The sequence below is a fragment of the Bombus vosnesenskii genome, unplaced genomic scaffold (assembly GCF_011952255.1).
Source record: "Bombus vosnesenskii isolate JDL3184/JDL3185 unplaced genomic scaffold, Bvos_JDL3184-5_v1.1 scf7180000013316, whole genome shotgun sequence".
NCBI classification, from domain to species: Eukaryota; Metazoa; Arthropoda; class Insecta; order Hymenoptera; family Apidae; genus Bombus; species Bombus vosnesenskii.
The window spans coordinates 4,853,468-4,870,833 of NW_022882962.1; the positions used below are offsets into that span (position 1 = coordinate 4,853,468).

At 36.8% G+C, this 17,366-nt stretch overlaps 3 protein-coding genes across 4 annotated transcripts in view; 1 reads left to right on the plus strand and 2 right to left on the minus strand.

Moving 5' to 3' along the window:
* Positions 1–1,767: 1,767 nt before the first annotated feature.
* On the minus strand, positions 1,768–5,932 carry LOC117235483 (kelch domain-containing protein 10 homolog). Its single transcript, XM_033497553.1, has 3 exons — positions 4,758–5,932; positions 4,348–4,677; positions 1,768–4,273 (listed from the first exon to the last, which is right to left on the minus strand). The coding sequence occupies exons 1-3, from the start codon at positions 5,430–5,432 to the stop codon at positions 4,097–4,099; spliced, it is 1,182 nt and encodes a 393-aa protein (XP_033353444.1). The 5' UTR covers positions 5,433–5,932; the 3' UTR covers positions 1,768–4,096.
* A 120-nt stretch (positions 5,933–6,052) lies between these two features.
* Positions 6,053–10,284, minus strand: LOC117235481. The gene is made up of 5 exons (XM_033497542.1): positions 8,700–10,284; positions 7,117–8,576; positions 6,859–6,991; positions 6,613–6,788; positions 6,053–6,525 (listed from the first exon to the last, which is right to left on the minus strand). The coding sequence occupies exons 1-5, from the start codon at positions 8,944–8,946 to the stop codon at positions 6,454–6,456; spliced, it is 2,088 nt and encodes a 695-aa protein (XP_033353433.1). The 5' UTR covers positions 8,947–10,284; the 3' UTR covers positions 6,053–6,453.
* A 904-nt stretch (positions 10,285–11,188) lies between these two features.
* The window catches only part of LOC117235528 (rho GTPase-activating protein 20-like), a 177,992-nt gene continuing 171,814 nt past the window's right edge, over positions 11,189–17,366 (plus strand). The window contains exon 1 of one of the 2 annotated variants that reach the window (XM_033497651.1): positions 11,189–12,396. In XM_033497651.1, the coding sequence (XP_033353542.1) occupies positions 12,205–12,396 (192 nt within the window). In that variant the 5' untranslated portion in view covers positions 11,189–12,204. The remainder of the gene's footprint in view (positions 12,397–17,366) is intronic. The other variant, XM_033497650.1, reaches the window with a different exon arrangement.

Genomic DNA, 17,366 nt, shown 5'->3' on the forward strand with positions numbered 1-17,366 from the left:
CTATGGTTTGCACGTTCCTTAGTTTATATACATATATATAATTGAAAATTATCGAAGAAAACTCATACGTGCTGTATGCAAGAATGGAAGTCAATACGATAATATTTTACAATTAAAAGAATCTACTAAAGTAAAATGGGATAATTTATTCTAGAACACCATCCAAAAACTATACAAATTCTTACCATGATTGGTCAAAATTATAGAGAACAAAAGCGTTTATAGTCATTATTAATTTTATATTAATTATGATGTCAGTTTTCTTGTTAGGCTAAATATACGTATAGATTTTCTTAATTTGCTATCGTTTTCTCCACATATACTGAATGTTGGTAATAACAACTTTATTTAATAACAGATTCCTTTTTTATTATGTACTATATTTCCACTTTGGTGCTGTGATACATATGAGTCTCTGATACATATGAATATTCGCTACATTTAAAAAAGTCTTAAATTGTCTTCGAGAAATTAAGGATAGCACACATGTGTTATCATTTTCTCCGGAACTGTATGCAATGCCTTTTTAAAGGATTTTGCGCGCTAAATTTAACTTCGGTAATGTAATAGAAAGAAATGGTAGAAGCAGTTCATATAGCATCTCTTTATCTTTCCATCGATCGTTACCTGTACAATGGCTATAAATTACAACGACCCTTTTTTAAGCGTACAATAAAATTTTCCACTTGTTTTCGTAACGAAATTAATTTACAATATCTTTCTTGGCAATACGCCATTTAATAAATCAATCACAATGTACGTCTGTAAAATATATTTTATTTTCGCTTCGATGGGTATTGCGTATTTTTGTTAGTTCGAATACAACCAAAAGATACAAACATTAATTTATATATCTAGCTAGTTTAACTCTAATATTTAGAAATATAGTCTTACGTATTTGATCTCATCGACATAATAATTTTGAATTCTTTTTTTTTTTTTTATCTTCTCGCGTCTGTTCATATCATTAATAGAACAATTGAGATATTAAGAAATGTTGTCAGTCTATCGATATTCTATGAGCAGACGTAATAATACTTAAGTAGTATATATCTTATCGTTGACGTTTTGCGATCATCGTGAACGCGTGTACACGCATTTAAAGGCACGAAAACAAACACGCGTACTATAAGATACTTTCACTGTCATTATTAATAAGATAAAGGCAACAAGTGGAATTAACATCCAGACCGTCAAATGAGATCTTAATTGCTTCGTTAATGTACCAATTTAGATTTCAATGTAGTCTTTGCACAGCTGTCTGAAAACCCTTACTTCGTTTGGTAATTTCGTTTAATATGAAGTCGTAGAGTATGATACTTCAACTATATGCGATGTTTATAACGATATAATTTTTACAAAGTGTTTTGTTACATTGCTTTTCCAGATACACTTGCGCATTGTCAACCACCTGTTACATATGTAATTACAACATTTACAATTTCATACTATAGGGAAAAGATTCTTTTTACACAAACTTTTTGATCATAAAATTCGTAAGCATTTTCAGTACATTAGTTATAATATAAAGGGTGTGTGAAGAGAAATAAACAGGATTAAGGGTATCAGCTTGACTGTATTCAATTTCCTATTTACAATCTATCTTTGCTAATACGTTCGCCTATGGCGCGCGTCTCCTTAAATTTAGATAAATAGCACCGAGAATTGAACAATATAAGAAGAGAAACAACTTTGTGTCTACTTAAATGTAATTCGTGTGATTTTTCGCATGCCGATACGATCCACTCATATGGAAGGTCAATAAGAATTTTTTTTTACTGTATTGTAATTATTGACGTATCGCATACAAATATGAATGCATTTAGCTTATCTAATTTTAAGGCAAGAGTTACTTTGCGTTTCATACAAATTCACGCGAAATTTATCCTTCTCTTTACCATCATTTGTTCCCCGAGTTCTCTTTCAATAGTCATGCCTACTAATAATAATTAGATGCATTCTGCACTGCGTACTTAAAGTAACTTTTAAGCTATTTTGTACTCCGAAATTGGTACGCAAATACATCGTCTGTTTGATATGGAGTTCTGCTTCAGAGAAACTGCAAATGCAGAGAAAGGCAACATCCTATATGGTATTGTTTTCTGCCGAAAGAGAAGCAATATTTTAGTTTTTTTTTTTTATTGGAAGTGAAGAATCTTCTGTATAAAGTCATTTCAATTTGCTAAAGAAATTTTCTCGTTTCTTTATCTTAAATGTTCGATGATATTCGATCACTAACATCTCTTCGAAATTGTTAAGATACTTCTTTTCTATGCAGATTTCATAGTCCAAGTATAATTTACTTAACGCATAAATGAGAATCAATACAATGAGAATTTTGGTATTAGACTTTGAATTCAACTGCCATTCATAATGTTGAAACTTAGCTTGCAATGTCACTAAAATATTACTAAAAAGTATAAGTTATATCGTTACTGATTTCTGTTAATCTGTTATTCATATCCGCAGGCCAGCTTATATTTATTAAAAAAATAATAATCTGTAATATGATACAGATAATAAATAGATATTGTGTAATTAATATTCTTATCAATAATATCATTGTAAAAAGGCTGTCGTTTGCAATGGAGCACTTTCTGCTATTCAATTTCCCTGAATAGAAGTAGTGAATAAAATTATTTCGATTATGTCGTATAAAAATTAGATTTAGGAATCGTTTCTTCGCCGAACTAAATAAAACTGTGTTATCTGAAAGAGTAAACTTATATTGCCTAAAGATTTGTGTATTATTTGTACTGTTGATCTGTATGTGAATGTATAAAATTTGCTTCTAACCGTTGTAGATTACATTAATTCATATAATTTGTCTCTGCAAAACAATAATCGTTTATTATAAACAGAAGGAAAATTTTATCTACTAAATAATATGTGACAAACGACAATTATATTAATATATTACGGTACTATTGTGGTATTACATAAATTTATTTTTCGACATATTGAACTGAATAACTATCGTAGCTAAAGTGAGATAACATTTTTCGATGTCTTTGTTTACATGTCCTTATTCTTCCCCTTTCACTTCAAGATATACGTATATTATATGAATTATTGCTTATATATATATTTATATATACATACAATGATGTAGTGAATTTTATTGACAGGCGTTTTATAGTGCAAATAAAGAAAAAACAACATAGTTTTTTAACAAGGTGTGTGTATGCATAGTTCGAGATGAAAATTTATATGCTGTATTATAGGCATATCTGCTGTGAATGTTATATAACAACTAAATTAATGAGCATATTTACCAGCAACCTTGTATAGCATGCAATACAATTCTTTGTTCGCTATGAGAACCTGCTTTATTAAAAGTTCAAGTAAAAAACAGGAAAAGAATAATTCAATTCGACGAGGTAAATAATAATAAAATAAGATGTATACTATAAAAAATAATTTAGAAACATGATTTGAAAATATGATTCTGCAATTGTTTCCATAAATAAAGCTTTGTATAAAAAATTGTACTTACAATTTCTAGCTCCACAAACTTAGAATTCTTATAATCATAACTGAATAAGATTTGGAAGGAACAAAAAGATTTTAAGAGTATTATATATATCTTTCGTTATATCAAGTGTATTAAAGCATTTGATAAAGATAAAACTTTAGAGTGCAGATTCTATTTGTCATAACAAGAAAAAGAATTTATATAAACATATTTCCTGAAATGCTTCTTTCGAGAAATAGAATTTGATTTAGTTCTAGTATATTTCAATCTAATACGTTTTAAACAGCTACATATTTTGAAATTCTTTTGACATTAGTATTCATTTCTGAATATATGTTTATAAGAACTTTTCTTCTATTTTTAGTATGCATAATGCATAATTTCATTCAATACGTAAAATATTGCACGATATAAGTAAATTTGAAGAAAGTGATCCATTGATAATATTTGTCGTATTAATTGCCCAACACACTATGTACCTTTTTTTTATAAAAATATCGTAAATAAATTATGGCAATAATGATCAACAATTACAATATTCATGCAATAAGTAACTGGTAACAATGGTCGGAGTGGTAACGCTTTGAATGTGTAGCAAATATCAAAAGAGTTTCTTAAATATTATGCATCATACCAATCAATTCTTTGCACAAATTTTAGGGGTATACCCATGTGAAGCAATTCATCCTGTGACTTGTGCCTTAAGTCTGGATAGTAATGAATTAATGCTTGCCAACATATTTCTGATAATTTAGGAATTGTTAACCAAACAGAATGAACTGCATCTGTCCTTACAACCTGCAATAAGATTTTTCACGAAAATGTAGGAAACTGTATATATTAAAGTAAAAAGATAAGAAAGCTATAACAACCTTATTATTTTCCTTAACGATACCACCAAATGTATACATGCGTCCTTCCGGAGTAAGAGCTGCAGAATGAAAATACACAGGACATGGAAGTATACATTTCCTTAAACATGTCCATTGTAACAGATTTAAATCTAATCTCCAAACATCAGAGAAGACATGATCTCCATTATATCCTCCAGAGATTACTACCGATGTGACACCTGTTTTTTCATTTGTATATTGCACAGATCCATGACAACGTCTAGGTTCTGGCACTGTATTATCATCGTTATCACCATATGTGTTTAATATTATCCATTTATTTGTTTCTAGGTCAAAAGCAGGGATTTCCTAAACGTAATTTGTATTTAAAAAATTTTAATGCAAGTATTTAAAGCTTATTTTGGACGATTATATTAAAATTTACATACCGAAAAACCAAATGCTTCTGTAGCTGTTCCTCCTCCCAAAACATATATAAGTTTCCCATCAAAAGCTAATTCGTGTCTATATCGTCCTGTAGGTTCACTCTGATCTCTTCCAGAACATATATAAACAGTCTCCCAAATACCAGCCCTAAGATCAAATCTATGAATATCACAAGTATATTCGTATCCTGTAGTACCACCGACAGTATATAAATATGACCCATGACATATTAAAGCTTGTCCATATTGGGGTTCAGGTAGATCTCCTTTTGCAGGAACTATGTACATTCTACCATTATTAACATTACACACATACAGATGATTGCTACAACTATGACCAAATGGTACACCAGTTCCACCATAAACCATCAAGGCATTGCCCCTTAAAATCACTGCATTCGATGCCAACTCATTGGGCATATTATTTTGACCTGGTAAGCGTTTCCATTGTTGTGTAACAAGATTGAACTTCCAGACTTCTTTGAAGAGTGGTTTACTAGAGATCCATGTCTGATCATTTTGCATATCAGGATCAGTATCAGGGATACAGGGATTAAACCCTCCATAAGAATATAAATTCTTATGATCACAGACTATTCTATGTCCACTTCTAGCTTTTGGACGTTCTATACTCTGTGCTTCGTGCTTTATGAACACAAATGGTTTAAATGTATACATGTTTGTCAATTAATTGACAAACTGATATTAATTCCCCAAAAAGTAGTTAAAAGTACGAGTTGTTCTCGTCACAGGTTTTCTACAGAATCCAAAAAAAGATGTTTAAAAAGAACCATGTGTAACATTTATACATATCGTTCCCTGTCTATCTAAACGAATTACTTGTCGCGTTGAGGTTTATATGTTAAAATAAACGTCGTGCTACTTTGAATAAACATGTGAGCATTGTTTCGATGTTCATAAGAAATTTTTAACATAGACATTTTGCACGAACTCTGCAATACATCTGGTGTACTTTTCTCACATCGGTGAACATGGCGTAACGCAATAAAATTCTCCGCTGGTTTTCTGAACGATCGTTTAGTCAACAGATATCGAATATTCTACTCTAATACAATTTTTATATTTCACTTTTAAACCACCTTTTTTTAACTGTGCACATACAGCTGTAAACTTATGCTTCATTTAAAACAGCAAACTTGTTCTTTTACGCCTATGCAGTAATACAACTGCGACTGCGCGGAGCTGATCAGCTGACTGATTATATTCAATCGTATTCAGCTAACAGCTTATTGTGGAAATTAGTCTTATTTTATGCAAACAGTGAAATACTATATAAAATTGAACTACATATTTCATAAATCCTATTTAGCGTACAAATTATTTATTGAAATCTCAGATAAGTAGGTATTAAGTTCCAGTGCTGACCTTATATGGCTCTTACAGCACTTCCCACAAAATGTTATAGTTCACGACAATTTTATAATTTTATTTATAATAGAAAAGTTTGCTTTATACTTTACACAAGTTTAATGAATTAAAAAGAAGCGTATCCCACATTTTCCGTTTATTTGTAATTTTAAATTTATGTCGCCAACGAACTGCACGAACAACTTTTGTGCCATCTACTTGCTATATTCGTAAACAAGTACGAATTCTATTAACAATCGGTAAATATTCGCAATTTTTTTGATACAAAATGTATGTAAGCGAATAAAATGATTAATTTGATTTATTTAGTTTATACGATTTCATTTTTTAGAAAACTTTCCAAACGTCGTTTTGTTTCATTCTCTCCTACATTTTGTCGTATCTGAAAAAAATAAACTTAATAATTTATCATTCTTCGATATTATTATTATTCTTTTTTATATACAAAGGAATATATTTGAATACCAACCTCTGCAAGCAAAGGGCCAGTCAACTTATCCGGAACTACAATGTTATCCTCTATTTCTTCTTCATCTGTGGTATTCCAGTTTGAAAATACCGTACCTTGTGTCAAGACTTTAATGCTATTGCGCGAAAGGACCGGAGCAATTAGCGCAGCAAGAGGTACGCTCTCATCAATTAGACCTACATAAAAATCGAGAAATAAATTATAGATATCACAAGTTCTACGATATTAATTTAAACCGGATAAGACCTTGATTATTAATTCTCTTGGTCTTGAGAGAGGCACACATCTGTCCTACTAAGATTCTCTGAGTGTTCGTCATTCTTCGCAATATTACATGATTTGCGTCTAAATGGCCGAGATCCTGGGCACTCTTCCAAGACTGCAACCACATGGAATAGGAAAAATATTTGTTATCAGATCTCTTCCTTTTGAATATTTCAGAGTTCGAAATGCCGTTGCAATCATTTTTTCTCTCTTTGCCCTTTTTCTCTACGGAGACCTTACTTTGGAATTCGAAGTACGTTTGGCGAGAACATTTCCTGAAACTCTCGGTTGGTCGGCCGCTTTTATCTTCGATGTTTTCCTCAGGCTGTTTCCACACTTTGTCTCCGAGAGTTGCATAACATTATCTTCTTTCGACTTGTTATGTGCGAACGCATCTTTGCTGCAATCTTTACTCTTATTCCAGTTGGGATGATTTTTCAGCTTTGTTATGTTCGCACCTCTTTTCTTTCCAATTTTTCCTCTATTTGGATTCGAAGATGTCGTACCGGTATTTCTACTTGGTTCGGATTTCTTTTTTGTATTATCGAGAAAAATGTTATTTCGTATCTCGGTAATCAGAGCATCCAGAGATGGAAGTGACGGCATTTCTAGAGTCAACGCGATTATCTCCTTTTCTAGAATTCCTTCGAATCGAAGATCTATCTCATTCGCCATTGTCGCTACTGAAACTACGAAACTTTCTGGGGACGAGACCAACGATTGACCCAACAGATATTGTATAAAATTTTGTATTTCTGGACGTGATAACATCTTATTTATCTCTCCCATATCTCTCGCAGTATCGATTATTTTCTTTGATTTTTCAGGATTCACACGTTCAAGAACTCCAAACACCGTCTGCACCAACGCTTGCAGCTGATAATTCACAAGAATCGGTACGATTTGATATTCTTTGTTTCTAAGTTCGATGCATTTAACAGGTGCGTTCAGATAAATACATTTTCTATATTTTTTAATTGTCATCTCTGGATTTAATGTGGCCGAGACGAGAGAATTCGCGGATTGTCGACTGCCAAACATACTGTGAAAAGGAGATTTGGTGCTAGAAGTTTTCGAAGATGCTTCTTTCATCGCTTTAGTACTAGATTTTATAGCAATAAGATCTTTAGGCATGGCATCGTGATTCTTTCTCCGTCTCGGCTTTAACATGGTAATTTCACGATTGATTTTAAACGTGGATCCAATTGTAGACCTTCTCGAGGGACTATACGATTTTGCAATCCAATTTCTAGTCGATAAGTTCGTGGTTGTTCTACTGGAAAGATCGTCATCGTCATCGAGACGAAAGGACAAACTATTCTCATCCAATTTGTTCAATTCTGTATTAGGTCCAGCGTGTCTTCTCCTGACTATACCTTCGGCTAGAGCTTGTTTAATCCGCAGCTCATGCGAGGCTCCAAGTAAAGAGTAGACGTGAGGTGAAATCGCGGGCATCTTATCAATCCCCTGTAACATTATTCTCTGCGTGTGTTTAGCATTGGACGACAAAGCTCTCTCAAAATCAGCGTCGTTCTTCATATATTGCTTATATTTCTCCTCGAACTCGTAAATCGCCTGATCATCCAAAATCTTCTTCCGTGGATCTTCATGGAGCTTCGTGTCTGATGAGATTACCTGAGTGTCCACCACGTAACAGGGTATGACGTTGTTCCATGCGCCAGAAAAGTGTTTGTTCTTAGCTTCAAAGATTCACAAATAGATAAGTAGGTATGATTCATAAATGCTTGTTCTTAGCTTTAAGGATACAAATTCACAGAATTATCGAATAAGCGTTTTTTTATCTCATTCGTAGAAAATTATACCTTTTTCCATTAAAGGTGTAACGGGTCTGATGGTGGTGTCGTCGTTGCCTTTCCATCTCGTACTGTGAGCGGACAGTAGATGGAGACAAAGAATTTTATCAGGATCTACCTCGCCTCTGGTGAATACTATCGAACGCACGAACTCGTAGGAATCTTTCGACGCCTGCTCCTGTTCTATCGTCTGGCCACCTTTTTTTATGGCGCCCGTGCAATGGTAGCAAAAGCCGGGATTATGAGTTTCGTACATGCGCACATTAATAGCCTGCGCGTCAATTACTGTGCTCGCAATTAGATCGGAAGATCAAACGATGAACCGCGTATCCGCCGATCGTACGTGTCGCGTAATTGTCAGAATACACGGTGCCGATCTTTGATCTAGAGAAATCTAATCTCTAGTCGAATCGTGAAACGTTGCAATCGAAATCCTGCAATTAACGTTATTTCAAGCACTGTATAGACTCACGAAGGTATTCGAACACTTGCACGTTCAGAAATATATTCTGAATATGTGATTTACATGATACAATTATCATGATGAAATCTGAAACGAATACTTTCGTCAGTTCTAGAGACAGTGTAACATAAAATCATCTATTAGAAACGAAAAGAAAACCGTGCGCATCTTTGGTAAGCGTTTATATACGCATTTTCCGAGAGATCTTACGTTCGATCCAAAGGAGGGCTGCCGTGTTTCCAGGTTCTTGTGACGCGATCGAAACCGATGCCTCGCAGTCTCTAACATCCTCAAATCCGACTTCTCCACCTTCTCAAGTTTCGCAACCTCTTGCGCCAACCTTTGACGGCTAATCTCGTTCTGCTTAGCAAGCTTGTCTTGCAGCGTTGCATTGGATTTCATGGTCGTGGCGCTTATGATTTTCGTGGTAGTCGAGAAATTTTGTACGTCGGATAAATTGGTGGTAGGGATGCGAGAGAAAAGTCAAGGATGAAACGGTCCTGCTTTCCTTCCGCTTTGCTCGATTGTGCAGAAACGTGAATGTAAACGCGCTTCACTTCATATTGGATAATTCTTCTATTTAGTCGTTCCTGAGATTTCCCCTGACTTTCGACCAATTAGGCTTGGAATTCTAATAATAAGATTAATTGAGATAACGATGCTTCTTATTTTTATACTTCGTCCTGGGAATTACTTCTTCTAGCACCAGAGACACAGAAATCATCGTTACTATGCGTGATCTTTGTTTTAGATTGAATTCATTGCACGCTAGCGTATAATTTATACGTTTAAAGAGACGATAATATACCGGGGGTTTAAATATTTAGTTAATTGCGAATCAGCCTATTACGTAACTCGTTAGAACGATTGGCACGACTAGACTTACACAGAAATGAGCTTCCTTATAGGCTTTTGTTATTTATAGGCTAAAGAATTTATTTACCACGAACAAGAATATATAGCAATGGCGACTGTGCATCGTTCGAGCTACTACGATCGCAACAAGCGTAAATACGCTCTAATCGTGCCAATTGTAATCGATTGCTTTTCTTTGATTTCTCTCGTCAATGACAATCGTGAACATCGCCGAGTATTCCAATCTTTAATATCATTGAGCATCCAAGTACGTCACAATAGCAATGGCACATGGTGTATTCGAAAATTATTCTTCAGTCCTACGTCCTATTACAGACATACGTCAATTCCTACAGATCATCGAATTCGATTTGCCCTCGAGCGTGTTGATCGATCGCTTCATAAATATTACAGGGTACGAGTTTCGTAATCGATATGCGCGTTATCGATCGTTACATCGACCTTCAAGAATTACTGACTTTCGAAAATTTCATTGCTCGTATCTTCGTAGATACGATAAACTAATTAAGAGAAAATATGTCGTCTGGAATTTGGGAATTCGTTAAAACAAAATTATCTTTTATATGTGCAAGCTGTATCGAAACTCATACAATCGAATATCTACGGATGTCAAATATGCAATTATGTACAAAACATTTAAATGGAAGTACAGTATTTTAGTAGTATTTCTCTAGTATAGACTATAACAAGTTCGATAATAATGTACACATATTTTACAAACTACGCGTTATCTGATCATCTTATTTAACTTACAAAAGTTAAATTGATTATAATGTCTAAAACATATAGTAAATCTTCATTTAGACTATATCTCTTCAATTATATTCATAACAATATTAATTTCCATAATCATTTGATTTTAATCCAATAATCCGTTATTTCATTTCAATGTACTAATCGATAATAAGAATCTCAATTCTTTACGTTTCTATCGATTAGAAAACTTCGATATAAGAATAATATAGAAAAGGAATTTGAAAATGCAAAACAACGACATCGTCGATTGGCTGATAAACAATGCCCTGTAATTGGTGGAGTGCCTCTAATATGGTAGCTTTGATTGGTCTAACGGTTGGTTAGATTGGTTGAGATTGATCGCGCGCGCATCGGTTACATCGGTGTTTGATCGTGGAGCGTGCGCGCGGGTTACTGGTTTTGAAATGCGTTTTGTTTACGCGGATTTGTTCAGTAGGGTAGAAGCGAAGACACGACGAGAGTGACGAGAAGGCACGACGGTTAGGAAGGCCGGCAGTGTGACGGGCCGCGTGGTAGGAGGTTGCTGCGATTCAATTTCAGTCGAAGCGCGCCAGGCAGACCGAGCGCCAGCAAGAACCGGCTGCTCTCTTTTCCGCACCTCGTGCTTTGCTTTTCGAATACCATCGAATCTCCTGGTGCACGCGCGCACCATACTGTGTCTCTCTTCGTCTCGTTCCACCACGGTGTATATACGTATGTGAGCCTAGGATGCATGTGTGTACGTAGTCAGTATGAGAGATGTTGGGTTGTAAACGTAAAGGTGTGTGTGCACGCGACCGAGAGCGGCCCTCCAGCATCCGAGCAAGTGTTTACGTCGTGCGTGTAATCCACTGCGGACAACCGTTGGTCTAAAACCAGTATAACCCTTGTGCGTTTTTGAACGCGTTCGAAAAAACCGATACGTCAACGACCCAGGTTCATTTGGAGGAGCGACGAGACTGCCGGGAGTGATCTTTGGCTTCGATCGAATCATATCGAATCGAGTCGAATCGAATTGAAAGTCGTAGTCGATCAAATCGAATCCGCAAAGTCCGTTAACAACAACTGTTCGAACAGAACGAGCGTTCGTGTTGACGATTTCACATGAACGACGCGCGTGCAAGATATCTTTGAAAATAAACAGGCAAACGGTGGATCGACTCGTTAGTGTTTATGATTCGCGAAGGATGCGTTTGTTGACGCTGGGAGGAGACACGGTAAACGAAAGTTTCAGTCCAGGGACATGGACGATCGAAAGATTCCTACGTATTGTAAGCGCAGTTCTCGATCGTATACTGTAGTAAAGAGTTTTGACGACTCGCAGATAGACTTTCTTCGAGTTATGATCGTGTAATCTGTGCGGCCACGTGACACACGAGATGCGACCGTTTGCCTCCATGAGAACACGGGGATAAGGAAGGAGGATACACGTCTCTCAGGATGGAATTCGGAGGCTACAAAGGTACCGGTCCCCGTGTTAGGGTGCGACGACGCGCGGAATTAGGTAGACGGCTCACCAGGAGGCTATCTCTGGTCGCGAAAATGCCAGCTGCCATTCTTAGCAAAGCGAATCCACCTGAACCAAGGCCAGTCGAGATCACGGCGATCGCGCCTGACAAGACACACCTCACCGTGAGTAAATTCTATTTTAATCTATTTATTTATTTACCGTTAAAAATGGAAGCTCTCGCTAGTGTGCAAGAAGTTGCAGCTGAGTTTATTAAACGTCAAATCGATCAACTCTACTTTTCGCAAATTCCTCGTGCTTATTGGTTACGCGATTAATTTTCAATTCTCAAAAAATAAATGATTTATTTTTATAAGTTTCTCTATCGTAAGAAGATGGTACAGACAAAAACGATAAATTCTATAATGGAACTTTTAAGAACAGTGTTCGTAACATCGCCATCTTTTTGTTATTTTCAATTTATGAAGTTGATCAATATGGATTCCGGACGACTCGATTAATCATAGTTTAACCGTTATAAGAGAAGAAAGCATAAAATAGATTTCTCCCATTGGTGGCACGAGGAACGAAAAAGCACATTTTTTTTCTCTTATTCGAAATAAAACGATCTCGTCGTTTTAGCTTCGCGATTACGAATTCGAAGTTGAATATACGTTGGTTGTTGGTATTTGGCTTGCGAGTCACACGCGTCGATCCATTCGGTGCGATATTTTAGCGAAGAGTTCGTGAACGATCGGATCGATTCGACTGTATCGCGTTGAGACCCGATTGTTTCGAACTGTGTCGCGTATCTCCGCCGTAACATCGTGGAAAAGCTCGAACCTATATTCGAGCAACGCGGATTCCGTGGTAGAAATCGAAACTCTCCGTGTAGCTTAGGGTTTGAACGATTAATGTACCAACACGTACACCATGCACCAACTACAAGGTGGCGTACATTCTATACAGGAGTAAAAGGCGTTACCTTCGGTATTTAAGCGATCTATAGAAACGTTGCACGTCATTCTCTCGCGTGTTCGTACACGTTTGCTCTTGCCTCTTTCTCTTTGTGTGTAAATTGTACATACCCTTTCGATAACTTTTGTTGCTACAGTATACAGTCGGCGAGTAACGTTTATTACAGAATTTAATATATACGACATATACGATACGCTTAATTATTTCCGGAAGAATTAACGAATGTTTGGATTCTTGTTCGATCGTGTATTTACAACATTCCGATTAATAGAGCCTACAGGCTGTAGGAAGTAAGATACGACGATGTAGCGATAAATGGCTGGAATTTTGTTTCGTTAATGGGACATTGTTATCCTCTTTACTTCTTGGAACCGACTTTGTGGAGTGAGTCTTTGGTTCCCTTGTACAATTAAAGCAACGTTATTAGTGAATTTTGCCCTAGTGTTATCTATCTAACGTAAATAAATGCGTTATTACGTATTTGTATCTCGTTTACGCTCGGTTTATGGTCGGTTAACGATGAATTGCTATATATATATAAAGCAGCAACCTTTGATTCACAACCGCTTTTCCCTCCATTCTTTGACAGTCTAGCTCGTAACAAAGATCGCAATCTTTACATGCTTCTTCGAATAATCATCGTTTCCTCTTTTCTATTTTGTATCGCGGTTCTCTATCGTATAGGATGAGAAATATTCTCAGCTTCCGAATAATCTTTAATATATGTATAGTGTATGGTTGTTTGCACGTGCGTACGTCGAGCTCGCGAAAAGAAAAGTGAAGGCGTCGTTATATACGTATGCACGATGGCGTTCCTTGAACTCCGCCGACTTCTACACGTAATCGTCGTAAGAAAGAAAGTGCGCAACGTGATCGATAGCAGCACTTTCTACCGGTGAACAAAATGCACTTTGTCCCCGTTCGAGCTTTTACGAGCGGTTCGCGTTCGCGATGTATCGATCTCGCGATCGATCACGATATCGGAAGTTGTGCTCGACAGAACGCGTGGGTGGAAACAAATAGGTACGAACCGCGCGTATCAGTGATATCATTTTTTAACGCGTTACACGTACGACACGTGACGTGTCAAAGGCCTGACATTCTCTTGATTACGGAAAATGCGTGTATAAAGTTATCAAATCGAACACAGAATGAATTTCACCGTGTTTTGTACAAATTTTACCTAGGAATTTTCTTTTCGTTTAATACATTTGCTTTACGATGTTAATTTTGGATATTCTAGTTGTTAACGTGTTCATCTTTTTCTCCTGCAATTTTTTTTTAATATATTTCCCATTTTCAGATATATTTTTCGAACTCTATTCTTTTGCTTTCCTATCAATTCACACGTAGCTGTAGCAAATAATTTCTACAAACTTTCGCGACACACTTTAGCGATAATTTGCATTTCGGAATAAAATATGACGAAAGATCTACATGTCCTCGTACTTTTGAACGGGGGTGTATCTATACCGTGTATATCTATGTTGCTCACGACATAATGCAGTTCCAACTACCGATTGCGAACTAGATACCGATCGTTTAGACCGGAATGATAATTTTTCAATTTTTACCTGGACATACGTATAGCTGATTGCACAAAGTAGTCGCACGTGCACGCGTAACATGTAGCCACGGTTGCATCGTGCGGATAACTGTTATTTCAAACGAGCTTTCGTGCCGTTTACCTATAAACAGAAAACCCTGATTAAATGCTAATACGGCGTAGACAAGTGTTTTCGCCGTTGATCGAACGATCTCGCGTCTTTAGACGCGTTTCCTGGGATTTACGACGTAATCGCCGGATAATTTGTAGTCCTGATCCCTACGGAAGAAATAACTCTTTCCGTTGTCTCGTTAAACCGTCCACATAACGCTCTCCTCTCTACGATCCTCTTTTCATACATTTACAATCTTTTTCTTTTTCTTTCTTTTCATTTCTTTTTTCGTTTCTCTTTTATCGTCCAAAGATTTACACGTCGTTGCGTTCTTCGCCAAACGAACGTTGCAATTAAATCGTCGTTTTACAATACTATAGCAGGCTCGGCTGTTCGATTTCAATGGTCATCGCGTTATATAAGAGCGACGCGATTGCGAGTGTTAGAAAACCTTTCGAAAGAAAAACGACTTTCGTCGAATCGTTCGTCGGTGACAAGAAAATCGTATCGAACCAGCGATAAATAATTTCGCTCCTTCGTGATCTTTTCGCTCGTTCATGGCCACCATCGCGTATCATGAAATATCGCTACGATAGACGGCCGTTGTTCGCGCCGTGCTAGCTGATTACTTTGAGAAATTGTATGGTAATTTATTATATAAATCGAACGAGACCGGGTATAATCGCTCAGGAAAGGAGACTGATTGAATCAGCACCATTTCCCATTATACAGATGTAGATTTTATGCAACGCTTTCTCCGTGCAACTTTGTACGATTACCTTGTCGAATCAGAAATAATTAGCGGCCAAACATCCGGGGATTAGATGACTTTCCACGTTAGTCAGGGTAGAAACTCGTGTCCGTTATTCTAGAAAGATATGGCAGGATTGCACGTGAGAATGATTTTTCTTGGATCGTAAACTCTAAGAGCTTTCGGAGCACGATTCCAGTACAAATAGAAGGACCTTTAACGTCTTAACAGAAATTTTACGATCTTCTCACATTTTTCTTAAATTTAAGATACTTTTTAACAGTAGCGATTAACGATTCTATGGAATTTAATCGAAAGAAGACGGGGATAGTCGAGAAGATTTTTGGAAAAATCGTCGTAAGACGAGACGATGAATCGAACAAATCGCTTTGTAAGATTTCGCTGCGTTCGAACTGTAATATCTCTTAGAAAGTTTCTTTCTTTTTACGTTTATCTAGAAAAAAAAGTAAAGGAAAGTTTCATAACAATTTAACTACGTGACTAGAAAATGCACCAATATATTTACTCAGCCAGCGAACGAACCGCTATTAAAGCAAGACCTTGAATTCTCCACCTTAACAACTTCTTTCAAACATTGTCGACTATAATCCTGCTCCAATTATACTTCGTAAGATGAACCGGTCTATAAATGAAAGCAAAGTACTTTGTACATACGATCGAGCATCGAACGAGTCACTTTCTTCGACCAATTACAGTTACTACGCCATAAAATGTCTCATGACACCGAATTTATGGCCGATGGTATGTACACCGGTCACCGGTGGCATCACGAACCTCGTTTAGCTCGATCGACACGTGAGCACCCGTTTAAAGGTCACTGACACTCGGTGTAGCGCGAAATTCACTTTCGACTTCGAAGATCGAGGGACCAAGGCGACGATCGATCGCGGCGCTGACGAAACCAACGCGGTTCTTCTAACGAAACGGAGAAAGTGGCGCTCGAATTGGCCGCATATCCTCGCGTTTAACATAGAACGCGTTGAAAATAGCCAGCGCACGATCGTTCGTGGTCGATTCCTGCTAATTACGCGCCTTCTCGTTCATCAAGTCCCGCATTCTAACAGCCACGAATAGGAAACAGACGAAAGTACTTTTGCTTTATCTCGTCGGTATATCGCTCTGATTGCCCTTGTCCGTAGCATTTTTACCATGGATAGTATCAATCATGGTGACTAATCCAACGTTGGTTGCGTTCGATCGGATCGTAATTTCTATCGCGAGAAAATGTTAATTTTGTATCGCGTAGAATAGAACTCAATTTGCTGGAATTTATCGGTGGTGAAACGATTGATATAATAGGGATTCGTTGATTCTCCTCGCCAAGATTTCTCAGATAAGCGGATTTAATTAGTAGGTGTTCGTTCGATCGAGCATTACGCGATTAAAATTTCGTTGCAATAAATCAAGTTTTACCGTATCGTAGACTCGATGGCGAGAGTAGCGGATCGCATTTTCTTTTCTAGGCGAAACTAGTTGGGAAATTCGGTTCGGGCGAAAGACTTTAGCGCTTGAGTAACTTCCGCACCGCGTGTAACTCGCACAAAGTAAAAGTGGAAAAAAACGACATCTACGTTGTCGTGGTTCCGCGAATTCGAGGATTTTCCGAATAAGAGGCTGGTTTAACCTGTAACCACAGGCGTGGAAGTGTCGTTACGTTTAGCACGGATGCGTGGCCACAAATATGTATCATCGTGTCAATGTATCAGCTAACGTTCCACGAATATTTCTCACGACCCAAAAAATTCCA